Source organism: Octopus bimaculoides, chromosome 11, assembly GCF_046866305.1.
Source record: "Octopus bimaculoides isolate indiv1 chromosome 11, ASM4686630v1, whole genome shotgun sequence".
Classification (NCBI taxonomy): Eukaryota; Metazoa; Mollusca; class Cephalopoda; order Octopoda; family Octopodidae; genus Octopus; species Octopus bimaculoides.
Window position 1 is genome coordinate 20,867,797 of NC_142938.1, and position 22,928 is coordinate 20,890,724.

General features: G+C 32.7%; 1 protein-coding gene across 1 annotated transcript in view; it reads left to right on the forward strand.

Annotated features, from left to right (window-relative positions):
- The window catches only part of LOC106869206 (organic anion transporter 3), a 43,741-nt gene that overhangs the window by 11,314 nt on the left and 9,499 nt on the right, over positions 1 to 22,928 (forward strand). The window contains exons 3-7 of the mRNA XM_089359617.1: positions 3,787 to 4,017; positions 12,476 to 12,678; positions 15,291 to 15,665; positions 18,973 to 19,107; positions 22,743 to 22,828. Coding sequence (XP_089215743.1) covers positions 3,787 to 4,017; positions 12,476 to 12,678; positions 15,291 to 15,665; positions 18,973 to 19,107; positions 22,743 to 22,828 — 1,030 coding nt within the window. The remainder of the gene's footprint in view (positions 1 to 3,786; positions 4,018 to 12,475; positions 12,679 to 15,290; positions 15,666 to 18,972; positions 19,108 to 22,742; positions 22,829 to 22,928) is intronic.

Here is a 22,928-nt window from a genome sequence, read left to right on the forward strand (position 1 = left end):
TCTTTGTATTGTCCCCTTCATCGTTCGTCGTTTTGGCAAATGAAATCATTGTTATTTTAATTATTATTATTATTGTTTTATGTTTGACTTTTGCTTTGCATTTGTACAAGTTGGATCCAAGTCTCACCCAGAGACCTCAAGAGACAACAAGTTAGAAGTTCATGTAGGTGTTATGCCTAGGGTACCATATATTTGAATTTGTACAGTGTTGTTCTAGAGAATGTTTTAAAATTTGAGATCACATAGACAGTATTTTACGTAGGATATGGGCAGTTCCCATGAGCACTATCTTTTGAACTTCAGCCATTTTGGGGTTTCCTGGTATCTGCGCTAGGTAGTAATCAGCCCGTTTCGCTGTCATTCCCAGGGCACCTATGACAATATGTATTGTTTTCGTCTTCAGATTCCACATTTTGCTAATTTCTATTCCAAGATCTTTATATTTGCTCAGTTTTTGGTAGGTCTTGACAGATACGTTTATATCGATTGGGACAGTCATATCAATGAGGAGCCATGATTTTTGTCTGAAGTCTTTCAGTATGATGTCTGGCCTATTTGCATCTATCTTTCTGTCAGTTTGAATGGTGAAGTTCCAGATAGTGCGATGTGATCATTTTCAAGTACTGGGGGTGGTTTGTGTTCCCACCAGTTTTTATTATGGGGCAAGTCCAGGTTTTTGCAAATTACCCAGTGAATATATTGTGCAGCTCTATCATGCCTGTTGAGATACTCTGTAGGCGCAAGCAAACTGCACATGGAGACAACATGATCGATGGTCTCATTTTGTTGTTGGCATATACGACATAATGGGGAGCTGCCGTTCTTTAATATGTTGGCCTGGTAGTTCTTTGTAGGTACGCATTGATCTTGGGCTGCTATGATAAACCCCTCTGTTTCTGATTTCAAGCCAGAGGCCATTAGCCATTGATGGGTAAGGGCTTTGTCAATATCTGCATTATTCGCTCTCTTTGGGTATTTGCCATTGAGAGGTTTTCCATGCCATTTATCAGTCATAATATCTAAGGCAGCAATTTTAGCACGGGTTTTCGAGCGCTTAGCTTTTTCTGCGGGTGTTTCTAGTTCGTCTAATTCTTGGATTTGTTGTAATTGGAATTCACTTAGATATTCCTTTGCCTGTTTTGTTACTGAGTAAGATGCTTTCTTGCTTTCATGTTTTGAGACAAGTTTTAACATCCAGTCCTCAGAGTTTTTCAGATAGGTGTCTAGGCCAATTGTGGCTACCTTCATTGTTAATGCCAGCTGTAGAAGTCCACGGCCTCCCTCTTTTCTCGGCAGATAAAGACGTTCTATATCTGCCTTAGGGTGGTGCATTCTATGCATTGTCAACAGTTTTCGTATTTTTCTGTCAACATTACATATTTCAGTAATTGACCAGTTAACGATATTATTATTATTATTATTGTTCAGTAGTTTTATTTTTATAACGTGCTTTCACTTCACTATCGAGCGCAGCTCTGTGCGCCTTGGGTATGTGCTGTGGTTTGCTGTGGTGCTCTTATGGTTACTGTATTGAAAGTCTTTTGCGTAGGATGTGTGCTATGCCCAGTAGTGCAATTTTCTGTATGTTATATATATTTGTAAGTCCTGGTGTTTTTGTTATGTATTTGTCTGAATATTTTTTTTATTATACCTAAGGCACCTACTATAATAGGAATTGTTTCTGTTTTTAGATTCCACATTCGAGTTACCTCTATTTCCAGGTCTTTGTATTTTGAAAGTTTTTCCATTTCTTTTAGAGAGACGTTGTCGTCTGCTGGTATTGATACATCAATTAGAAAGCATTTTTTTTTTCTTCATGATCTTTGACAACCATATCTGGTCTATTTGCCTTAATTTCTCTATCTGTGTGTATTGGCATATGCCAGAGTATGGTTGCTTTCTCGTTTTCTGTGACCTTTTCTGGCGTGTGTTTATACCATCTTTTTTCTGTTGTTATTCCATAGTGTTGGCATAGCTTCCAGTGTATATAGGTCCCTGTTCTGTCGTGTCTGTGAATATATTCCTTCTTAATTATTATTATTATCATTATTATTATTATTATTATTGTTGTTGTTGTTGTTGTTCTTGTTATTATTATTATTATTATTATTATTATTATTATTATTATTATTATTATTATTATTATTATTATTACTGAATGAGAGAGTAGTGTATGCCATCAAATTGACACTGGGGTAAAATATACGAAGCCCAGTATGCCGATCATGACTACCTGTCTGATAAGGGTACACCAGGCACATGCATCACAACCATATGTGCGCGTCATGGTGATCTCACATCAAGATAAACAGCGCATGACCTCGCAGTTAGAATTTTCTTCAGGTCGAGTAGCCCATTCCGCTCAAAAATTCCCTGAATAAGGGTTGTTTAACGATGATGAACAAAACACCCATGTTTCCGAGGGTGAATTATCCAAACTCTAAAGAATTCCTCTCAACACATGGCTATGATGCCCCTCCACTACTTCTGCTCATGATCAGAGATGCACATATCGTCAGCCACCAAGGGACATGCTCAACTGTTTAAGGTAAAACTACTGACAAGCATATCTGTGGTATTAAGCAGAATATTTGCTGTAACCCATCTTTTATACCAAGACAAAACAATGTACATGATAACACTTCCAACCAATTAAGATCAGAAGCCATGAGAGCCACTGCCTGGTACTGCATCCGGGCATTTATTATTATTATTATTATTATTATTATTATTATTATTATTATTATTATTATTATTATTATTATTATTATTATTATTATTATCATCATTATTATTATTATTTAAATTTTATTATATAGTTCATTTAATTGCATGCTTTCACCGCACAAAGTCGGCCGAGGTTTGTATGTGTTAAGTGCTGTTTAAGGTTTTTTTTTTTTACCTATTATACTAAAATTTCTTTACACAAAATGTATGACGTATTTAGTATGCTATTTATCTGAGTTTTTAGCTGTATTTTTGTTTACGTCTGTATTTTACTCATACAAGAAGCACTAATTACAAACGAAGTGATATATATTCTTTAACTCTTATACTTTATTTAATTAAGCAGTTTGGTCGGTGTAATTTCATAGTTTCTTAGGTCACCTTTTCCCCGCATTTTAAGTCGTTTGATGCTTGTCGGTAGTACATTATTGTCATTTTCTCTATGAAAAATGGTGCCAGGTTTATTATCTACTTTGTTGGAGTCTATCTCTATGCTAAAGTTTTATAGCATGTTTCCATTACTATTTTCTAAGACGGGTAGATCTTTTATTTACACTATGGAGCTTTTGCCTAAAATAATTGAAAATGGGTGTTTAAGTATATGGGAAGCAGATTCGTCTCATGTATTTTACTACACCTAGGGTAGAATATCCTGATACAATGAGGAACGTGGTGTACTATTTCAGAAAATACACTCCATGGTTTGTATTCTGTAACAGTAAAAACCACACAAAAGGCTGCCATTCGTAACTTTTGTAAAAACCAGAAATCTTTCTTATTAAGCTATTGAAATGACAATAATACCTTATTAAGTATTGAAATGACATATTTGGTGCGATATCAAACTACATTAACACATTTACCCATTTACCTATGTTCCTTTAGTTCTGGATTCCAGTTTTGTAAAATTCAACTTTACCTTTTATCCCACATTGGTCGGTATAATAAGTAACATTCCCACTTACTGGGGTCAATTCAATTGTTTATAACTCGCTTTTAAAAAAAATCTGTAACTCGTTGCAATGTTAAAAAATCGTATACCTATATTTATATTTTCAATGGGATCTGGTGTGTAGCAAAGAAGGTTTGGCAGAAACTACTCAAACTTTATTTATTTTTGGACAACTTGTAAGTGGATTGCTATCGTCGTACTTAATCGACAAATATGGACGAAAACCTACCCGTATATTCAGCAATTTCTTCTTGATCATCTTCAACTTGATTTGTGCATTTTCACCGTTCTACGGCCTATTTGCTGCGATGAGGTTTCTCATAGGAATTTTGAGAGAGGCAAGTTTTTTGATTTGTGGTTATATTATAAGAAGATTATACATTTGTTTTCAAGCAAGAACAGTTGAATGGTAGAATCGTTAAAACATCGGAAAAGTGTCTTGTGGTTTTCATTCCGGCCCTTAACGGTCTGAATTCATATCCCCGACGAGGGCATCATTACCTTTCATCCTTTCGGGGACATTAGAACAGAGTACCAGATGGTATCGACTAACCCCTCCCATGAAAAACTATTGGTCTTGATATTTGAAACCATTATTATTATTGGTTTCAGACTTTGGCACAGGGCTACCAATTTTAGAATAGGGGCAAGTCGATTACATCGGCTCCAGTATTCAACTGGTATTATTTTATCTACCCCGAAAGAATGAAATGTAAAATCGACCTCGGCGGAATTTGAACTTCTAAATTTTTCTAGAGAGGAAATGAGTTGATGCCGTTGAAAGATGCACCTATGTGAACATACTTAGATAACCTAGTAGTAGCCTCATATTTGTAAACAATATTGTTAATAAAACGTGTAATATCTAAAGGGAAAATAGAGGGATGCTTACAGTTGCACAACTTACTGAAGGATTATGTTGCAATATGGTAACTGACTATAGAGTTACTATCGTTACTATCACCGTTGTTAATATTCATATTCATATTAACCAAGCTCTACTTATTATTATTAGTAACTTCCCTATCATTACATTTACTATTTATGTGTGTTACATCATATTCACTTGCATTAGGTCGTACCTTATTCAATTGACTTAGCAGTTAAATAAGTATTATTATCTTTTAACGCACCAGGTCCTCAGAGATTCGCAGGAATGCCCGATATGTTTCAAGGCCTAGAATTCATTTTATTAATTTCGCCTACATTATTCCCGAGCAGGTTATTCAGTCGTCTACTATTAATTGTAGGTATTATATACGCTAGGCCAGTTGTAGTGGAATGCAGCAGTTTAGCTGCTTGGGAATTAAGGACCTTCCTATATTTATTAGATGGGAGAAATTTTCTCTTCAACGCCGCAAGGAACAATTTCTGCAATCTCACCACTGTTCCCAGGTTAACTCTATTCCAGGGTAGTAGCATCTTCCAAGGGCCTACGTTAGATGTCAAAATAGGAGGAAAAGGTTTTATGGTTAAGGCATACAAGTCTTCTAGACATATGCTACACAGGGAAACTAGTGTGGGGTGATACCTTGATGTCCAGTGAAGTGTGTCCTTGCCCAAAGGTTAAATAGGCCCTTTACCTCAAGGGTAATTTCAAGAGAGCAGAAAACTATCAAACTGTAAAAACATATCTCAAAAGCAGTAGGAAACTATTGGTGTATCTTTCCGAAGAAAATCACGAGTCTATCGACTTTGAGACGCAGATCTCCGATTCCCGACATCTTTAAGCAGTGTACAGGAAGTAAGCAAGGTTTTGATCCGTTACTGGAATCAATAATCCTTCATTCTTAGCATTCTGACAAAACAATTATTTATCACCACCATGCAATGCCTCTCTTTCTCCACCATCTGTATGTGTGTGTATATATATATATATATATATATATATATATATACAAAGTATGGGGCTTAGTTCACAGGTGATCTAAACGAATAGGTACGCTAAGTAAGTGCTGTAACGGATTACTAAGGGTCCAGGGTTGTAGCTGAGACGATAGTTATAGAGCCATTGCAGATTTCCGATATAGCAGATATATATTTGTTAAAGAGGGCAACAAACGTTAAGGTAAGGGAAATATCTTAAATCATATACATTATTATTACTGGAAAAAATTCAAAGTCAAAGTTTTACAGCTGTTTCTGGGATATTCCAGAGTATGGGATATTCCAGAGTATGGGATATTCCAGAGTATGGGATATTCCAGAGTATGGGATATTCCAGAGTATGGGATATCCCAGAAACAGCTGTAAGACTTAGAATTTTTTCCAATAATAATAATAATGCATATGACTTGAGATGTTTGCCTTGCCTTAACGTTTGTAGTCCCCTTTAACAATTATATATATATATATCTATATATATGAAATTTAAATTTTATTAATAAGGGTAGAAATTGATATTAGTCAATTAAAACCAGTGGTCTAGCATATTAAAAAAATCCGAAGATTAAAATTATATTACATACAAAAATAAGAGGAATGACCAGCAAAAGTGGTTTCCTATATGCTAGAAATAAATACCGAATCATGTGTCGCTAAATTTTTACTGAGAACATATTTTCGTGGTTAGATGATTCGGCATCTATTTCTAGCATATAGGAGTCCACTTTTGCCGGTCATTCCTCTTATTTTTGTATGTTATATATATATATATATATATATATATATATATATATATATATATATATATATATATATATATGTATTACATACACAGGCGTGAATATGTATTTAATAACACTCTGATTCAGCTCCACGAGACTTAAAGGTTCGTAGACGAGTAAGGCAGGTGCACGAAACTTTAAGTCATGCAGAACTGAGTCAAACTGTTATTAATTACACGTAACTCCAACCAAATATGTTGAGGGCTAATTTCTTTCTTCTGGTCAGTAACTTACACACACACACACACACACACACACACACACACACACACACACACACACACACACATGTATATATATATATATATATATATAAAATATATAGTTTTAGGGAAAATAACCAAGTTTCAAGAACTCATCGATGAAAATCCACTATCACATATAGAAAAATTAATAATTAAAAGCACAATAAATGAGTATAATATAAAGTAAAGTAAATATCATAAGATAAATATAATAAAAAGATTACACGTGTTTCATAACTAATTTTCAAATAGAAAGGAAATTTAAATCGATTAAAATCAATTGAAATTATCGAAAATAAATTCTATTCAAAAATATAGCTAATCGTCAGAAAGGCCCTCATTTTTGCTATGAAGAAAGTAGGTATGACTTATGATGTAGTAAATGTAGTTAAAATGGCTAGGAAATCATTGATTAAATATGATAATAAATTGTGGGCTAGAAAAGATACCAGAGATTATTTCGATATACCAATGGGGGCGCCTGATTCAGCACAGGTAACTGATTTAGTAGGTATATATTTATTATCTGAACTTGAACTTGAAAACTTAAAATTGGAGGGTGGTTTATATAGGGATGATCTTTTATTACTTACTAAAAATTGCACTAATAGACAACTAGAATTATATAAGAAGAGAGTATATAGTTTTTTTTAAAAGAAATGGTTTAAAGATTACTATTTATAATGAGTATTATAACGTTAATTATTTAGATGCTAATTTTAATTTATCTAATGGTAATACCCAACCTTACCATAAGATTAATGAAAATATTAAATACATTCATGCTAAAAGCAATCACCCACCCTCAATTAAAAAATCCTTAACATTTACTATAAGTAAGAGAATATCTTTACTATCTTCTAATATAGAGATTTTTGAAAAACATGCACCTTATTATAATAAAGCCCTGCAAGAAGCGGGATATACTAATAATATGAAATTTTTTAATAATTCGAAATATTTTTATAATTTTAGTAATAATAATAATAATAATAATGACCTTTTTAATAAACATAACTTTTATACTCATGATAATGTCTTCTTAGGTAATAATAAGAATAATTGGTATTATGATAATAAATTACCTAAACATAAACTTAATTTTAATGGAAACAATTTTAAATATTATTTTAATTTTTTTAATGATAATAATAAATTTAATAAGACTAATAATAAATTCAATAATATCTATAATAAGAACAAACTCTGGCTAATTATTCCATACGGCGTTCAAGTTAAAACTAACATTATTAATGAAGTTTTAAAAGTTATTGATTTATTCCTTAGAGATAATAACAAATATCATTATATTTTTTCTAAAAATAATTTTGGTGTAGGTTATTCTACTACTAATAATGTTGCTAATATTATCTCTTCTTTTAATAAATTTAAGTTAAATAAGTACTATAAATTTAAATTTAATAATTATTCTAATATTAATTTTAATAATAATAATGTTGACCAGGATATAATTAATTGTACATGTTTAGATAAAACTAAATGTGATTTTAATAATAAATGTAATTTGAAAGATGTAGTGTATAAATGTATAGTGAAATTATTGAATGAAAATAAACATAATGGTTATAATTTAAATAAGATTTATATAGGATCGACTTCTAATAAAATTAAATTAAGTGTAGCTCAACATATGCACTCATTTAAGAATAGAAATTTGATTAATTCTACTCGCCTCAGTAAATATATTTGGGAACTTAAATCTAAAAATATTAACTATATTTTAAAATGGGAGATAGTTTGTAAAGCTAAATCCTATCATATAGGTAATAACTTTTGTAATTTATGTAATAATGAATTTAAAGAGATATTATTTCATAAGGATAATAATTTGCTTAATTCTTTTGATGAACGAAAAATAAAATGTAGACATAAACTACTTTATTTATATAAAAACTTTAGCTAATGATTTTTTTATTTATTTTGTTTATATGGGTATGTGTATATGCATGTATATGTATATATATGAGTGTGTGTGTTTTAGTCTATATGCGTTAGTATGTATGTATATTTTGAGGTGTATGTATATATGTTTACGTATGTATTTATATAGGTTTAAATATATGTGTTGTGTTTTTATATATGTTTGTATATGTTGAGGGTATATTTGTAATTACATGTATGTATAAAGATATGTATTTGTGAGTATAGATGTATATTTATATATATCGTGTGTGTGAGTGAGTGAATTTATTTGAGTGAATTTTTATTTGTGTGTATATATATATATTTTTTTGTTTTTTTTATATATAGTTATGAGTATTTTTGTGTATATGTATATGTATGTACTTATGTAAATGTGTATATAGATATATATATATGGGTATAAGTATATATGTGAGTGTGTGTAATTTGTCTATATAAATTAGTAAGTATATATATATAAGTGTATATATATATATTTATGTATATATGTATATATATATATATATATATATATATATATATATATATATATATATATATATATATATATATATGTATATACATGTTTTTTCTCTGTATATTTTATATTTGTATTTTTATATATATGTATATATGTATGTATATGTGTATCTATATAATATGTATATTTGAGAGCATGGGAGGGTGAGTGTGTATTTATATATACTATTCTTTATTTATTATATGTGTGTATGAGTGTATTTGTTTTTATATGTATGTTTAGGTAGGTACATGTGTGTATGTGTAGATATATATTTATGTATATATATATATATATATATATATATATATATATATGGAAGTGTGTATGTTTCGGTCTATATGTGTTATTATGTATGTATATATATGTGTGTATTTATGTATATATGTGTATGTATGTATTTATTTATGTATATGCTTTTATTAGTGTTTATGTGTATATATGTGTGTATGTTGTGTGTATGTACGTATATTATTTTGTATATTCGTATGTATATATGTTTATATGTTTTATATATAAGTATGTATATTTGTATATGTATGTAAGTATATATATATATATATATATATATATATATATATATATATATATATATATAAGGGCGTATGTTGGAGTATTTATTTATAATTTTTCCTATTTAATTATTCTAGTAGTTATATTTTGTTTTTATTGGTAGGTTAATATTTTAGTAAGTTTAAGGTTTTATATTACAATGACACTAAGATTTTTATAAGACTAAATCAATAGTAGTATTTTAGTTTATTTCATAATATTATTTAATTTACGACTATTATTATTATTTATTTATTATATATTAGAATTTAATATTTATTAATGTTTTATAAGATAACTATAGCTTTTTGTTCTTTTTATGTTGTTAGTTATATAAATTTTAAATTTTTCATTCATTTATTTAAGTATTATTATTTCATTCATGTTTTCGTATTCTATTCTCTATTTTAACGTAGTATTTTCGCGCGACCTCTTGCTTAAAACGCTATAGCTATTAGATAACGTCTTAGTTTTCAGTTTGAATTACGGAAAAATATGGATAAGTACTGTTTTTTACTTTGCTAAAGATTTTCTACTATTTGAAAATAATATGTATTCTTGTTTTTTATATTATTCATTTGGTTCTTTATAGATTATTTTTAATAGATAACTTATTTAACACTAAATTATTTAGAAGTTATAGTTTCATTTCAACATAATATTAGAACTTCGATTTGAATAGTGTTGATATAATTTCGATTATTTTTGATTAATAATATTTGATTAATAATTAATCTTTATTGTTTATAATATCGTTAAAGTTTTTTTTAAATTAAAACTTTGTATATATATATAAAGTTTAATCTTTTATTCTTAATAATTTTTTCTTTCCTAATTTTTTCATTCATAATTTTTCCATTCATAATTTTTTTATTCATATTTTTATTATTACGTTTGTAGAAATAAATAATCTTGTATTTTTCTATTATTCAATTGATTTTTAATTATAACTAAATAAACGTCTTTAGCTTTAAATAGTATAGCTTTAACTATTACACCGGTTAAATATGGACTAATTTTATCTTCATTATTATTTTAAACTTAAACTTCGTTCAAATTGTATTTAAAACAATGATAATTTAAAACAATGATAATTTATGTAAGATGTTTTTTGTCTATAATATACATGTTATTATAATGGATGAAGGGATGATTATTGAATGGTTATTATTTTGATATTATGATATTTTTAATAATTTTTCTATCTTTATAGAATAAGTATTTCATATTAATTCATTTGGTACTTATTGTTGGTTGAGATATATATATCTAATTATTGTTCTACTTACGATCTGACGATTAGCTATATTTTTGAATAGAATTTATTTTCGATAATTTCAATTGATTTTAATCGATTTAAATTTCCTTTCTATTTGAAAATTAGTTATGAAACACGTGTAATCTTTTTATTATATTTATCTTATGATATTTACTTTACTTTATATTATACTCATTTATTGTGCTTTTAATTGTTAATTTTTCTATATGTGATAGTGGATTTTCATCGATGAGTTCTTGAAATTTGGTTATTTTCCCTAAAACTATATATTTTATATATATTTTATCTATAAAGCTCAATTTAATTTTAATTTTTTATAAATTGATTTTAATTGAGTTTTTACCTGTAATTTTGGATTTTGTCCCTAATATTATTATATATAAATATATATACATACATATATACATACATACATACATATATGGGTAGAGGACGTCACCAACAGTAAACAACATGTGTGTATGTGTGTGTGTATATATATATATATATATATATATATATATATATATATATGTATGTATATATATATTACGAGGGTGGGTTGAAAAGTTCATACACTGACCACGATGCAATGGCCGAACTTGGCCTAACGTTTTATTTTTCGACATAGTCTCCCCGCGGTTCACACACTTCTTCCCCTTGTGTTGCAGCGCTTGGATTCTCGTGGTATAGAAGCTCTCATCCTGACCCCCCAAAATGTCCTCAACAGTAGATATGACTTCATCATCGGTCTGATACTGCTTCCCAGCCAAAGGTTTTTTTCATGTTGGGGAATAGAAAATAGTCAGATGGTGCCAAATCAGGAGAATACGGAAGATGATCAACCAGTCCAAAGCCACAGTCATTCACAGCAGCCCTTGCAATCACAGATTTGTGTACAGGAGCATTGTCCTGATGAAGCAGGACCCCTTTCGTTTGATTAACATTTAAACGTTTGTCATCCATCACCATGTGGTGAACACGGTCGATGTCTTTATGGGTGGTGGTTGTGGCAGGACTTACGGACCTTGAGTCTCCTACCCCTTTTGAATTTAGGGGCCCACTTTTGCGAAGTCGATAAAGCTGGAGAATCATCCCCTAATGTAGAAACCACGTCAGCATGAATGTCCTTGGGGCTAACTCATTTTTCTGCAGATATTTGATAACACCGCAGCGCCAAATTTTATCCATTTTCACGAAATGTGTCTAGTAATACTTTTCCAAGTTCTCAATTCAGTATCCAATGTGGGTTTATCTTGAAAGAAAAAGTGCAGTTAGCATCAGTAAAGATTGAATTTAATGCATGGTAAGTTTAATTATTGTATGCTAACTCCTTCTTCGTCATCCTATGAACTTTTCGGCCCACCTTCGTATATATATATATATATATATATATATATATATATATATATATATATATATATATATGATGAAGAGCTCAGCTCCAAACGTGAAATCCTCTTTCTTTCCCTTTCTTTTCCTGACCGTCCAATAACACTGTACTTATTCCACGTCCTCGCGTTGTTTTTTCGTGTTTTTTTTCTTGCTTGTTCATGTTTGGATTGACTATATATATATATATATATATATATATATATAATAAAGAAAAAACAACGTTCTATACCTTTTCAGGCGTACACGATTACCACTTTCACTGCTGTACCCGAGCTATACTCTAAAAGAAAGCGAATTACAATGAGTGCAATGATGAGTGCATTTTGGAGCCTATCCAACACATTCCCGGGATGGACAGCGTACTTACTGAAAGATTATAACTGGGACGTGTTTTACTTGTTCAGTGCTGTTCTCTCAGTATACGGCATCATAGAGATTTTGTAAGCATAAATTTTGTAGAAAGGTGACGTATGCATAAACAAACGTATGTGCACCGTTCTCTCTTCATTCTTCCCTTCACTCATTCTCTTTCTCAGTCTGTATATATATATATATATATATATATATATATGTGTGTGTGTGTGTGTGTGTGTGTGTGTGTGTGTGTGTATGTGCGTGTGTGTGTGTGTGCGTGCGTGTGCATGTGTGTATGTGTTTAACTTTTACAAGGAACATATTGACAGTGATTTCGAAATTTCAATTTACTTGGCGTCATCAGACTGTCTAATAACGGCGATTAAGCCGAAACTGTGTGTGGTAAGAAGCTTGCTTCCCAACCACATGGCTCAGGGTTCAATCCAGTTGCGTGACACCTTGTCTTCTAGCCTCGGGTCGACCAAAGCCTTGTGAGTGGATTCAGTAGACGGAAACTGAAAGAAGACCGTTGATATATATACATATGACTGTTCCATAACGGAACTTTCCGTTTTGTAGAGAGAAAAATAGCTAGACGGAGGAAAATTCTTCATTTATATAGAAGATCCAAACATATAATTGCAGAAGACAAAAAGGGAAACAAACACTTAATCCAGCGAGAAAAGTATTGAAAATAGCCGTTAACAGATATGGATGTATAAACGCCCTCGAGCAAGCAGCATGGCACGAGTACACATGCTCATACAAGCATTAGCAAAAATGTGAGCATACGCACACGCGAGGTTAGGCGCACTTAATAATTACTAAGCGAGTTAGATAAATAGATCGAACAGCAACGTGCACTGAAGTGCTTTGCTCTAGAACACAATGCCGGTCTGGGAATCGAACCCACGATCTTGCAATCGTGATTGCAACACCCTAACCACTAAGCCATGCTCCTCGCTCTCTCTCTCTCTCTCTCTCTCTCTCTCTCTCTCTCTCTCTCTCTCTCTCTATATATATATATATATATATATATATATATATATATATATATATATATATATATATATATATATATATATATATATATATATATATATATATATATATATATATATATATATATATTGAGAGGAAACTTGAGCCATTCTTCCTGCAAAACCTGCTCCACCTGTTGCAGATACAACAGTGGAGAGTAACGATTTCTAACTTGTCACTCCAAGATGCACCGCAGATGCTCAGTAATATTAAGATCTGAGGTGGGGGCCACTCTATATTTTATAGCTCACTGCTATGCTCTTCATACCAACTCATAACCACACGAGAGGTGTGTATTGGAGCATAAGCTGCACTCACCATCAGGGAATAATGTCTGGACCATGAGAAGGACTTGATTTCCCAAAATATTCAGATAATCATTACATTTGATCCTACCATGCAGGGCAACGATGGGGCCAAGAGAATTCCAAGAAATGGCTGTCCAAACCATCACAGATTCTCTTCAATCTACACTGTCGGAAGAAAGCAGTCAGGATTAAAAGCTTCCCTGGGCTGCCTCTACATATAAACACGCCCTGCAGTGGGGAAAAGAGAAAAACTGGACTCGTCGGAGAATACTACTTGCTTCCATTGGTCTGTCTACCTGCCCCTGTGATCTCTGCACCAGTTCAGCTTTTTCTCAATGTTTTGATGTGAAAGCATAGGTTTCCTGATGGCACTCTTAAATGCGCTGCCGAAATGCAATACCTGCACCTAAATTAACAATACTATCTTCACTGGCCCTAAGACATAATATCATATTTCTAAGAACTTCTGTTGCACACCGTCTAACTTTATATACTTCATTATATGCAAACATTGAGCTGCCCTTTACACAGGGGAAATCGGGCAACGATTTGCTGATCGCTTTTGGGAGCATATTCGAACATACTACTACATATGCCTAACCAACCTGTCATCATCCTGTTCACCACCACAGACCTTTTCGTCGCTCACTTATCAGTGCGCAGCATTGTCCCACACGATGGCTCAACTTTCTCAAGTAAACAGAGAGAACGACATTCCATATTCAAACTTGGCACCATGTCCCCGACAGCATTAAATGAACGTTTTTCCTTCGATTCCTACCTCAGTTCTCAATTCCTTAAATCCTTTTTTATCCTTCAACTCCCTTCTCCCTTCATCTTTTCCTTTCATCTCACTCTCGACTTTGCCTGCTTCTCCTCATTCCATTACACTGTTCCTCCTACCACTTCTTGTTTACGTATGAAGTTCACGTGCGTTCCTTTTCATTTGCAGTCAAATTTTAACATACCTATCAATCTATCTACGTTCAAGCCCGGAGTCAGACAGGCTATTGAATGGTTCAACTATTATTTTAAAATTTTAAACATTTCTTGATTTCCGTCGATGTATAAAATATTATAGCAAGTAGCATAAAATTCTAGTAACTAAAAATCATAAAGTTCATAAGTAGAATAGAAAATCTGAGCAACTTTCAGCATCTTGCTATATGAAAGTATACATTAAGAGTAGTAGAATTTGGTAGATTGTTATTTCATTGTTTATTGTACAGCGCTGAATAGAGCAGATGTCAGAAATGAGATGAAAATCGCCGACCTACCTCAACCAGCTTACCAAACATAATGTTATGTCTCTCTTTTGTTATATTATCTCTTATTTTGTATATTTCTAGCTTCTTGGAGGAATCTATTCGATGGTTGTTCGCTAATTCTAAAATAAAGAAAGCTAAAAGAGTTATGAGAACGGCAGCTAAACAAAACAAAGTTGACTTCGAACGTATCTGGAGCATAGCTTTGAAAGAAAAGTCACTACATGAAGTATCCGGTCATGTGAATGAGAGCTTTTGTGATAGCCGAGGTAGCGATCCCAAAGTTCAGACTGATGATACAACAGTTAAACACACAGGAGCCAGCGTTGAGAAAGAAGTTACAGAGCCCGAGCCCTCGTTGACATCAAACGAGAAGGAAGAATCAAAGTTTGTCCTGATGATGGTCATTTTTAAATCAACCTACCTAAGGAAAGTTACTCTAGCCATTTGCTTTTGCTGGTAAGAACAAATAACCGATACTTTTTGGAAGCTTCAATTAAATAACGAAAATATACTTATTTCAGTTATGTTCTAATGTGTTAAAATCAACATGATCGATTTCTATCCTCTCTCCTTCGATAATTCATATAACTTAGATATGTTTCTGTCATTACTAGCTAGAACCATATACAACATGATGTAGTCTTTGATGTGCGCTCACCAAAAGAGATGCTTATTGACGGTAAGGCCTAGCATCTGTAAATGCCTGTGTTGGATTGAAACAAATAACGGAGTCCAATCATGTTAAACTTCCCTGGTATCTATTCACAAGGTGCTATCTGTATGAATTTTTGGCAATGTAAAACAGAACCCAGAAACACAAGAAAACTCTGCAAGTAGATGTGAATAACAACTCATTAAACTAATACAGGCATACCACAACTTCGTTCGGTAATTCGTTTCAAGACATGCGACTTAACATGAAAAACTACGTAACACGAATAAAAAAAAAATAGTTTAGTAAACCTATTACCTTATTTCTGTTTGAATAAATAGTTTGTACATATTTTCACATGTATTTTATCTGATTTTCCAATTCAGTATTGATTTTTAGATGGTGTTTATATTTAAAGTTTGGATAAATTTAATTGGATAAATCGACTGAAGTTTATTTTAATTTCTGAAAAAACCACGTCAAGTCAAAAAGATTTAACAGGAAACGGCTTATTTTGTTTCATTGGTCAACTTTCCAATGAAACTTTCAGCGCTTCGCCTCGAACATGACGCTTTTTTGTCAATTCTTTAACAACTGACTGCAATCTAGATTAGTATGTTATTCTGGCCTTAGTAGTAGTGATAAGCGAAAAAGAAATAAGAAACCGTTTACTCTATTGTGTATGAAGGCGCATGGCTCAGCTGTTAAAACGTCGGCTTGCAACCATGAGGTAGTGAGTTCGATTCCTGAACTGGGTTGTGTACTGTGTTCTTGAACGATACACTTTATTTCACGTTGCTCCAGTTCAATCAGCTGTAGAAACTAGTTGCGACGTCACTGGCACCAAGGTGTAACGGCCTTTGCCTTTATCTTGGATAACATTGGTGTTGTGGAGAGGGGAGGATGTGTATGCATGGGCAACTGCTGGTATTCCACAAACAATCTTGCCCCGACTTGTGCCTCAGAGGGGAACTTTCTCGGTGCAATACTATGGTCATTCATGACCAAAGGGGATCTTTTACTTCATAGTATATCTTCTAGAAACATATATTTCGAACATTCTGGACAATTAAATTTAGGTGTCTTAAAATAGCACCTAAACAAGGAATGACCTCTCAGTCCTAATTCTACTTAAGATCATTCATTTTTCTTTTTGTTATTTAATCTCTCTACCCTTCAATAATCCATAGTTTATTTTATAATTGTTTTCATTGAGTCCCAGCTCTCATAAGGCCAGTTACCTAGTATTTATGGCGCATAAGTGACCACAACAGTTTCAAGGTTAGTAATTTTGAGGGAAGGAGTCAAGTTGATTACATGGGGTCCCAGTAGATAACTGGTACTTTATTTTATCGACCACGAAATGATGAAAAGCAGAACTGAACTCGGCGGGATTTGAACTCAGAATATAAAGATCGGGAAGAAACGCTGCTAAGAATTTTGACCGACGTAAAACAATTCTGCCAGTTCGCCGCTTTATTTTATATTTACTTCGTTCCTATTCATATTATGTGGAGGCGCAATGGCCCAGTGGTTAGGGCAGCGGACACGTGGTCATAGGATCGCGGTTTAGATTCCCAGACCGGGCGTTGTGAGTGTTTATTGAGCGAAAACATCTAAAGCTCCACGAGGCTCCGGCAGGGGATGGTGGCGAACCCTGATGTACTCTTCCACAACAACTTTCTCTCACTCTTACTTCCTGTTTCTGTTGTGCCTGTAATTCAAAGGGTCAGCCTTGTCACACTGTGTCACGCTGAATATCTCCGAGAACTACGTTAAGGGTACACGTGTCTGTGGAGTGCTCAGCCACTTGCACGTTAATTTCACGAGCAGGCTGTTCCGTTGATCGGATCAACTGGAACCCTCGACGTCGTAAGCGACGGAGTGCCAACAACAACAATTCATATTATATGTATTTGGCAGATAATCATCTATCAGACTTAAAAGTGAGTAATCGTAGCCAGTACCTTGTGTTTTAATTTCTGTAGGTATCCATTTCATTTCTTTTGTGAGTTATAATTGGACTCAGCAGCAACATTTGAAATGATTAATGTACATGTAATCGAAAATATTCTCTGGTCTATCAGTAAAAGAGAAAACAAAATAGACAATATCAGAGGAGCAGAACGTAGAGCAGAGTTCATGTATGATACAACTTTGCGTTTCGATCTCGAGTATATAGTTTTTGTACTTCAATTTATATAGTGTTGAGAAACAGTATATGATATAGAAGTATTACACGCAATATTTTGGGTTCCCTTAGAAGTATTGCTTAAGCTAGGGTTCCTTAGAAGTAATACTTGCAATATGTTGGGGTTCCTTTGAACTAATACTCGCAATATGTTGAAGTTCCTTAGAAATATTGCTTGCAATAAACTTCTGGTCTCTTAGAAGTTTTGCTTGTAATAAGTTGTGATCTTCTTGACGCAATTTATTTATTATCCTCCAAATGGTTACAGAGTTTAAGAACTAAATGGTGGTCGATACGAGTTCGTGTGAATCTTGGTGAGTAACAGTGACGGTTTTCATAATTGCAGATATTATGAAATTTAGAATGAAATAGAAAACAATCTAATATTCCTAGTTCATTACACAGGGTGTCCACAACGTCTGGGTACATGGAGTAAATAAAATCATAGCATAAACAATTAAATATAAGAAATGATAATTTCTTAAAGTATGTGTTAATCCCTATGTACCCAGACTTTGTGGACACCCTGTATAACTGGCATTTATTTTATCGTAAAGGTAGGAAGATCCACTTAACAGTGCAGGTTGTGTTTCCGGAAGAATATGCTAGAAATGAAAATATTTGTCGCATTTATGTGACTCAATGGGAAGGCACTTCAGCTTTCAGAAACATTTGTTTTTCTATAACTTTTTTGACTCTGAAGAACGAAAAACATAATCGATACAACCGAGAGGTTTTGAACTCGGGGTACAGAAGAAGAATTGTAACTAAATATTTGCAAGTCATTTTAATGTTGCACTGTAAAGTTTGTACCAATTATAGTCATTCGAGAGCGCAAATAGTATTTTGTTTCTGTAATTAAATTCTTAAAATCTAATTTTGGAAAGCGGAAATATAAATTCTCTTTTTTTAAATTCGAGGTTCTTTGAGATGACAGCGTTCTCCAGTATTTACTTCATGTCCGAATCTTTGGGAGGAAATGTGTATTTCAACTTTCTCATGATGAGTGTAGCTGAACTAGTCGCTTCTCTGTTATATGTGTTGATAGTAAAAAGGCAAGTATTTTTTATACATATAATTGCATACATACATGCATAATGCTAGTTTATTTGTATGTAAATATACTCTAACGCGTTCATTCATATACACCTATTCCTCATAGGAAAATTTACAAAGTTAAATGCATTTGCAATACCTGCCAAGACCGGTGAGATGTTGATGTTCTCACACTGTTGGTGTTTAGATAATGATGATACTCATGTTAGCGTTTAGATAATGTTAATCTTCATATGCTGTTGATGTTTAGTTTGAACACTTGCAGGAAGGTATCTGCAGAGGAAAAGAAAAAAAAAAAACGAGGGCGAAGAAATAAAGAGGGTTACAGTTTAGCAAGAAAGTAGTGGATGACATCATTAGTATGGGGATTGTGACATACGTTCAATATTAATGAAGTTAATAAGCGGGGAGTAATCCAGCGTGTCCAATAGACTTTGATCAAGAGGTTGTGCAGCTCGCTACAAAGTTGCGGTGAGTAAAAGCTGTAGTAGAGAAAGAAGAAACCTTTGTGAATTTGTAGTTGACGCATTTTGAGTGTTTGTCAGTAAAAATGGATCCAGGATGTTTTGGTTTGCAGCAACAACACCGAGCCATGTTGGGTCATATTTCATTTTGCGTTTTACTTGAGTTTGGAAGAATTCAAGTAATATATGTGTTATTTGCACATATATCAGTTTTCTGTTTCTGTGCCCAAATTGCCCCCAACTTTAGAGTATTTATTAATGTCCAGATATTCGGATATTGGAATGAAACTGAATTTTGAAAGGTATTATGTAAACCTTCAAGGCTATTATTAGTTGTAGTCATGCCAGTTGAAGTCCCTTCTGAAATAGTCGATACTTCAATTGGAATTACTGGAGCCAGACGACGTCTTGTAGCGCTTCTTCCTCTTTCGGGTCCTATGTAAGTCACTTCAAAATACGACACGAATTCTGGTGGCAAACTATCGTTGTGGGTCAGTTCTTCGTATGCGACAATAACATCAGTCACTGGTAAAAAAGCAAGTGCTGTAAAGCACTTTGTCTTTAGACGAAATAGTTCATCTGTATTATATCTGTATTATATATTATATTATATTTATGACCTAGCACGACAAGCTTTTGGTAGTGGTTTTGAGAAAAAGGAAATAAACAACTAGTTATCTCTATGTTAGGAAATCTTGAAATAAGGCTATTCATGGGGGATTTTTCGAAGTCCATCATATATATATACCTTTTAGGCTGAATATCAGGGCGAAGAGTAACTAGCTGAGAAAACAACCGATCATATGCTGCTTGCAGCTTGTTGGGTACAATGCGAAAACAAGAGGTACATTCAAATTACCTGCTTGAAAGCTAATTTTATATAACTGATAATATATAGATGGACAAACTTTAAATGTGCCATTACCAGCTCAATCACGAATTTTAACAAGATCAGGCATCCCTGTTGATGGGGTGAAAATTAGCAATCTTCCCTTATCCTCTACGCCAGTATCATATTGCAAAAATACTTCACCTGATTCAAATTTGCAGTACTCTCGCGGGATATCAAAACCATAACTTTCTGGTGGAATGGGGGGAGCACTACTATTCTACTGTCGCCACCGACGAATACTTTGTGATAAACTTGATGCTGCTGGCAGTTCAGCCAACGCCTCATCTTGTTGCGAAGAACATTCTGTTACAATCACAATTTTCGCGGTCTCTTGTGATGACAAGGCTTTGGCTTTTATAGAACCGAGAATAATTCTCGATTTCACTTTATTCGCATCGTACTGTGAAAGTGTTCCTCAGCCATCGTCTGAACGCGCGCTCTGCACATCTTTACTTCACTTAGCCATACTTTTCTTGATTTATCTGCATTCTGTATGTGAAAATTATATACGTAGTTGTTATCATCCACAAGTTTATTAGCTCCTCGCTCAGATTTAATATAATATTGCATTGTGAGGGCTAAATAAAATTATAAAACAGTTGAAAAGTTGATAAGTACAGAACTAACTGACTTGACAAGTACAAAATATAAAAATAAAACAATTTCGTTGAAAATAATGACGACCGTTCGTGAGTTGTTTGCTGGACGAACAGTAACTAGCCTGAACTATGAAATTTTAAGTGTGCTAGTCAATTGTTAAAGAGTTAAACGATCACTGTTACGCCTATAAACTAAAAACTTGCCTATTTATTTTAACTCTCTCTAAGTGGGTTATTTTTTTATGAGAAAATATTTATCCCTGTTATGAGTTGTCCTATACATCAGTTGTCCTAGATATCAATTATATGAGTTGTCCTAAATATCAAAGGTATGAGTTGTCCGATATGAGTTTTCCGGGAATGAGTTGTCCTGGTATCAGTTGCCCTAGAACAAGATATATATATATATATATATATATATATAATGCTTATTTATTCATATTATTTTAAATGAATCATGCATTATCTCGGGCTTTGAGAATTCGATGCTATGATAATTTATTTCTAGAATGATCATGAGGGATAAGCGTGAAAGACTGGATCTGGTTAGCTTGGACATAAAGCAGGTACAATATTTTGGCCTGATATACCCGGTTTAAATGATAAAGGGTTAAATATATTTGTTCTCTACGGGATGTCGCTCGTGAGATGTAGCATTCGGAGCAATCGTGAGCGCTTTAGTTGCGTAATATTATGTTTAAGTAGGTGAGATGCACTAAAGCTTCCTCAATAAGGGTATTGCTTAAAATTTTTTTGTTGTTGAAAGAGAAAAGCTTAGCATTCCCCTTCGCCTTGAAAGATGCTTTCGTGGCCTTTATTCGTAGAATCATTGCAGGTTTAGTATGAGGTTTTCAGCCTGCATGTAGATGACGTTCGTGCGAGAAAGATAAGGAATGAATGAAGGATATCGTCATGTGCAATGTTGAGCGTGACATCAAGTAGATCTTTGATGTAGTGAAGGAAAATTATTGAGACACAGAACCAAAACGTTGAGCAAGCCATAATTGTTAGAGAGTGAAAAAGAGTGAGCTCCGTCAGTACAGGTTACATTTTTGACATCTGATTGGAAAGTACAGATTGAAGAGGTGGTTAGATATGAGGTACACGACTAATATGTGCTGTGATTAAGTCTTTGTGCTCTTGACAGTGACTATGCTTATAGAAAATATTGGAGTGCAAACATAGCCGTTGCCACACATACACACACATATACACACCTACATTGATATTTATAAATATATATATATATATATATATATTTAATTATATGTATTTCTTCTATCTTAATGAATAAAAATTCTTCGGATAGAATTAATGGGTTAATAGAAACCAAGGTAGCAAAGAACACAAAATAACTGTCGTGTAGTTCCTGTTTTTGAGGTAGAAACTCCTTGAAATTTTGGGTATTTGAGTATATTTAAAAAATTAAGGAATGGAGAAAACGCATGTTATAATTGCATAAAGTATGCAATTATAACATGCGTTTTCTCCATTCCTTAAATTATATATATATATATATATATATATATATATATATATATATATATATATATATATATATATATATATATATATATATATATATATATATATATGTATATATATATATATATATATATACACGCACACACAAAGGAAAATATAACCAACATAATAGATTTTTTTTATTCATTTGCTAGATTTGGACATAAAATATCGATGTTCTCCGCAAAAGCCTTCACAACAGTATTATTACTATCAGCAGGTTTCCTGAAATTATTTGCAGGTGATTATCTCATTTTATCTAAAATGCCTTTTCTGAGTAATTTTCTAGAATGAGGTGCGTTAAAAATGTATCTGACTTAATTTTTTCGTGCCCAAACTAA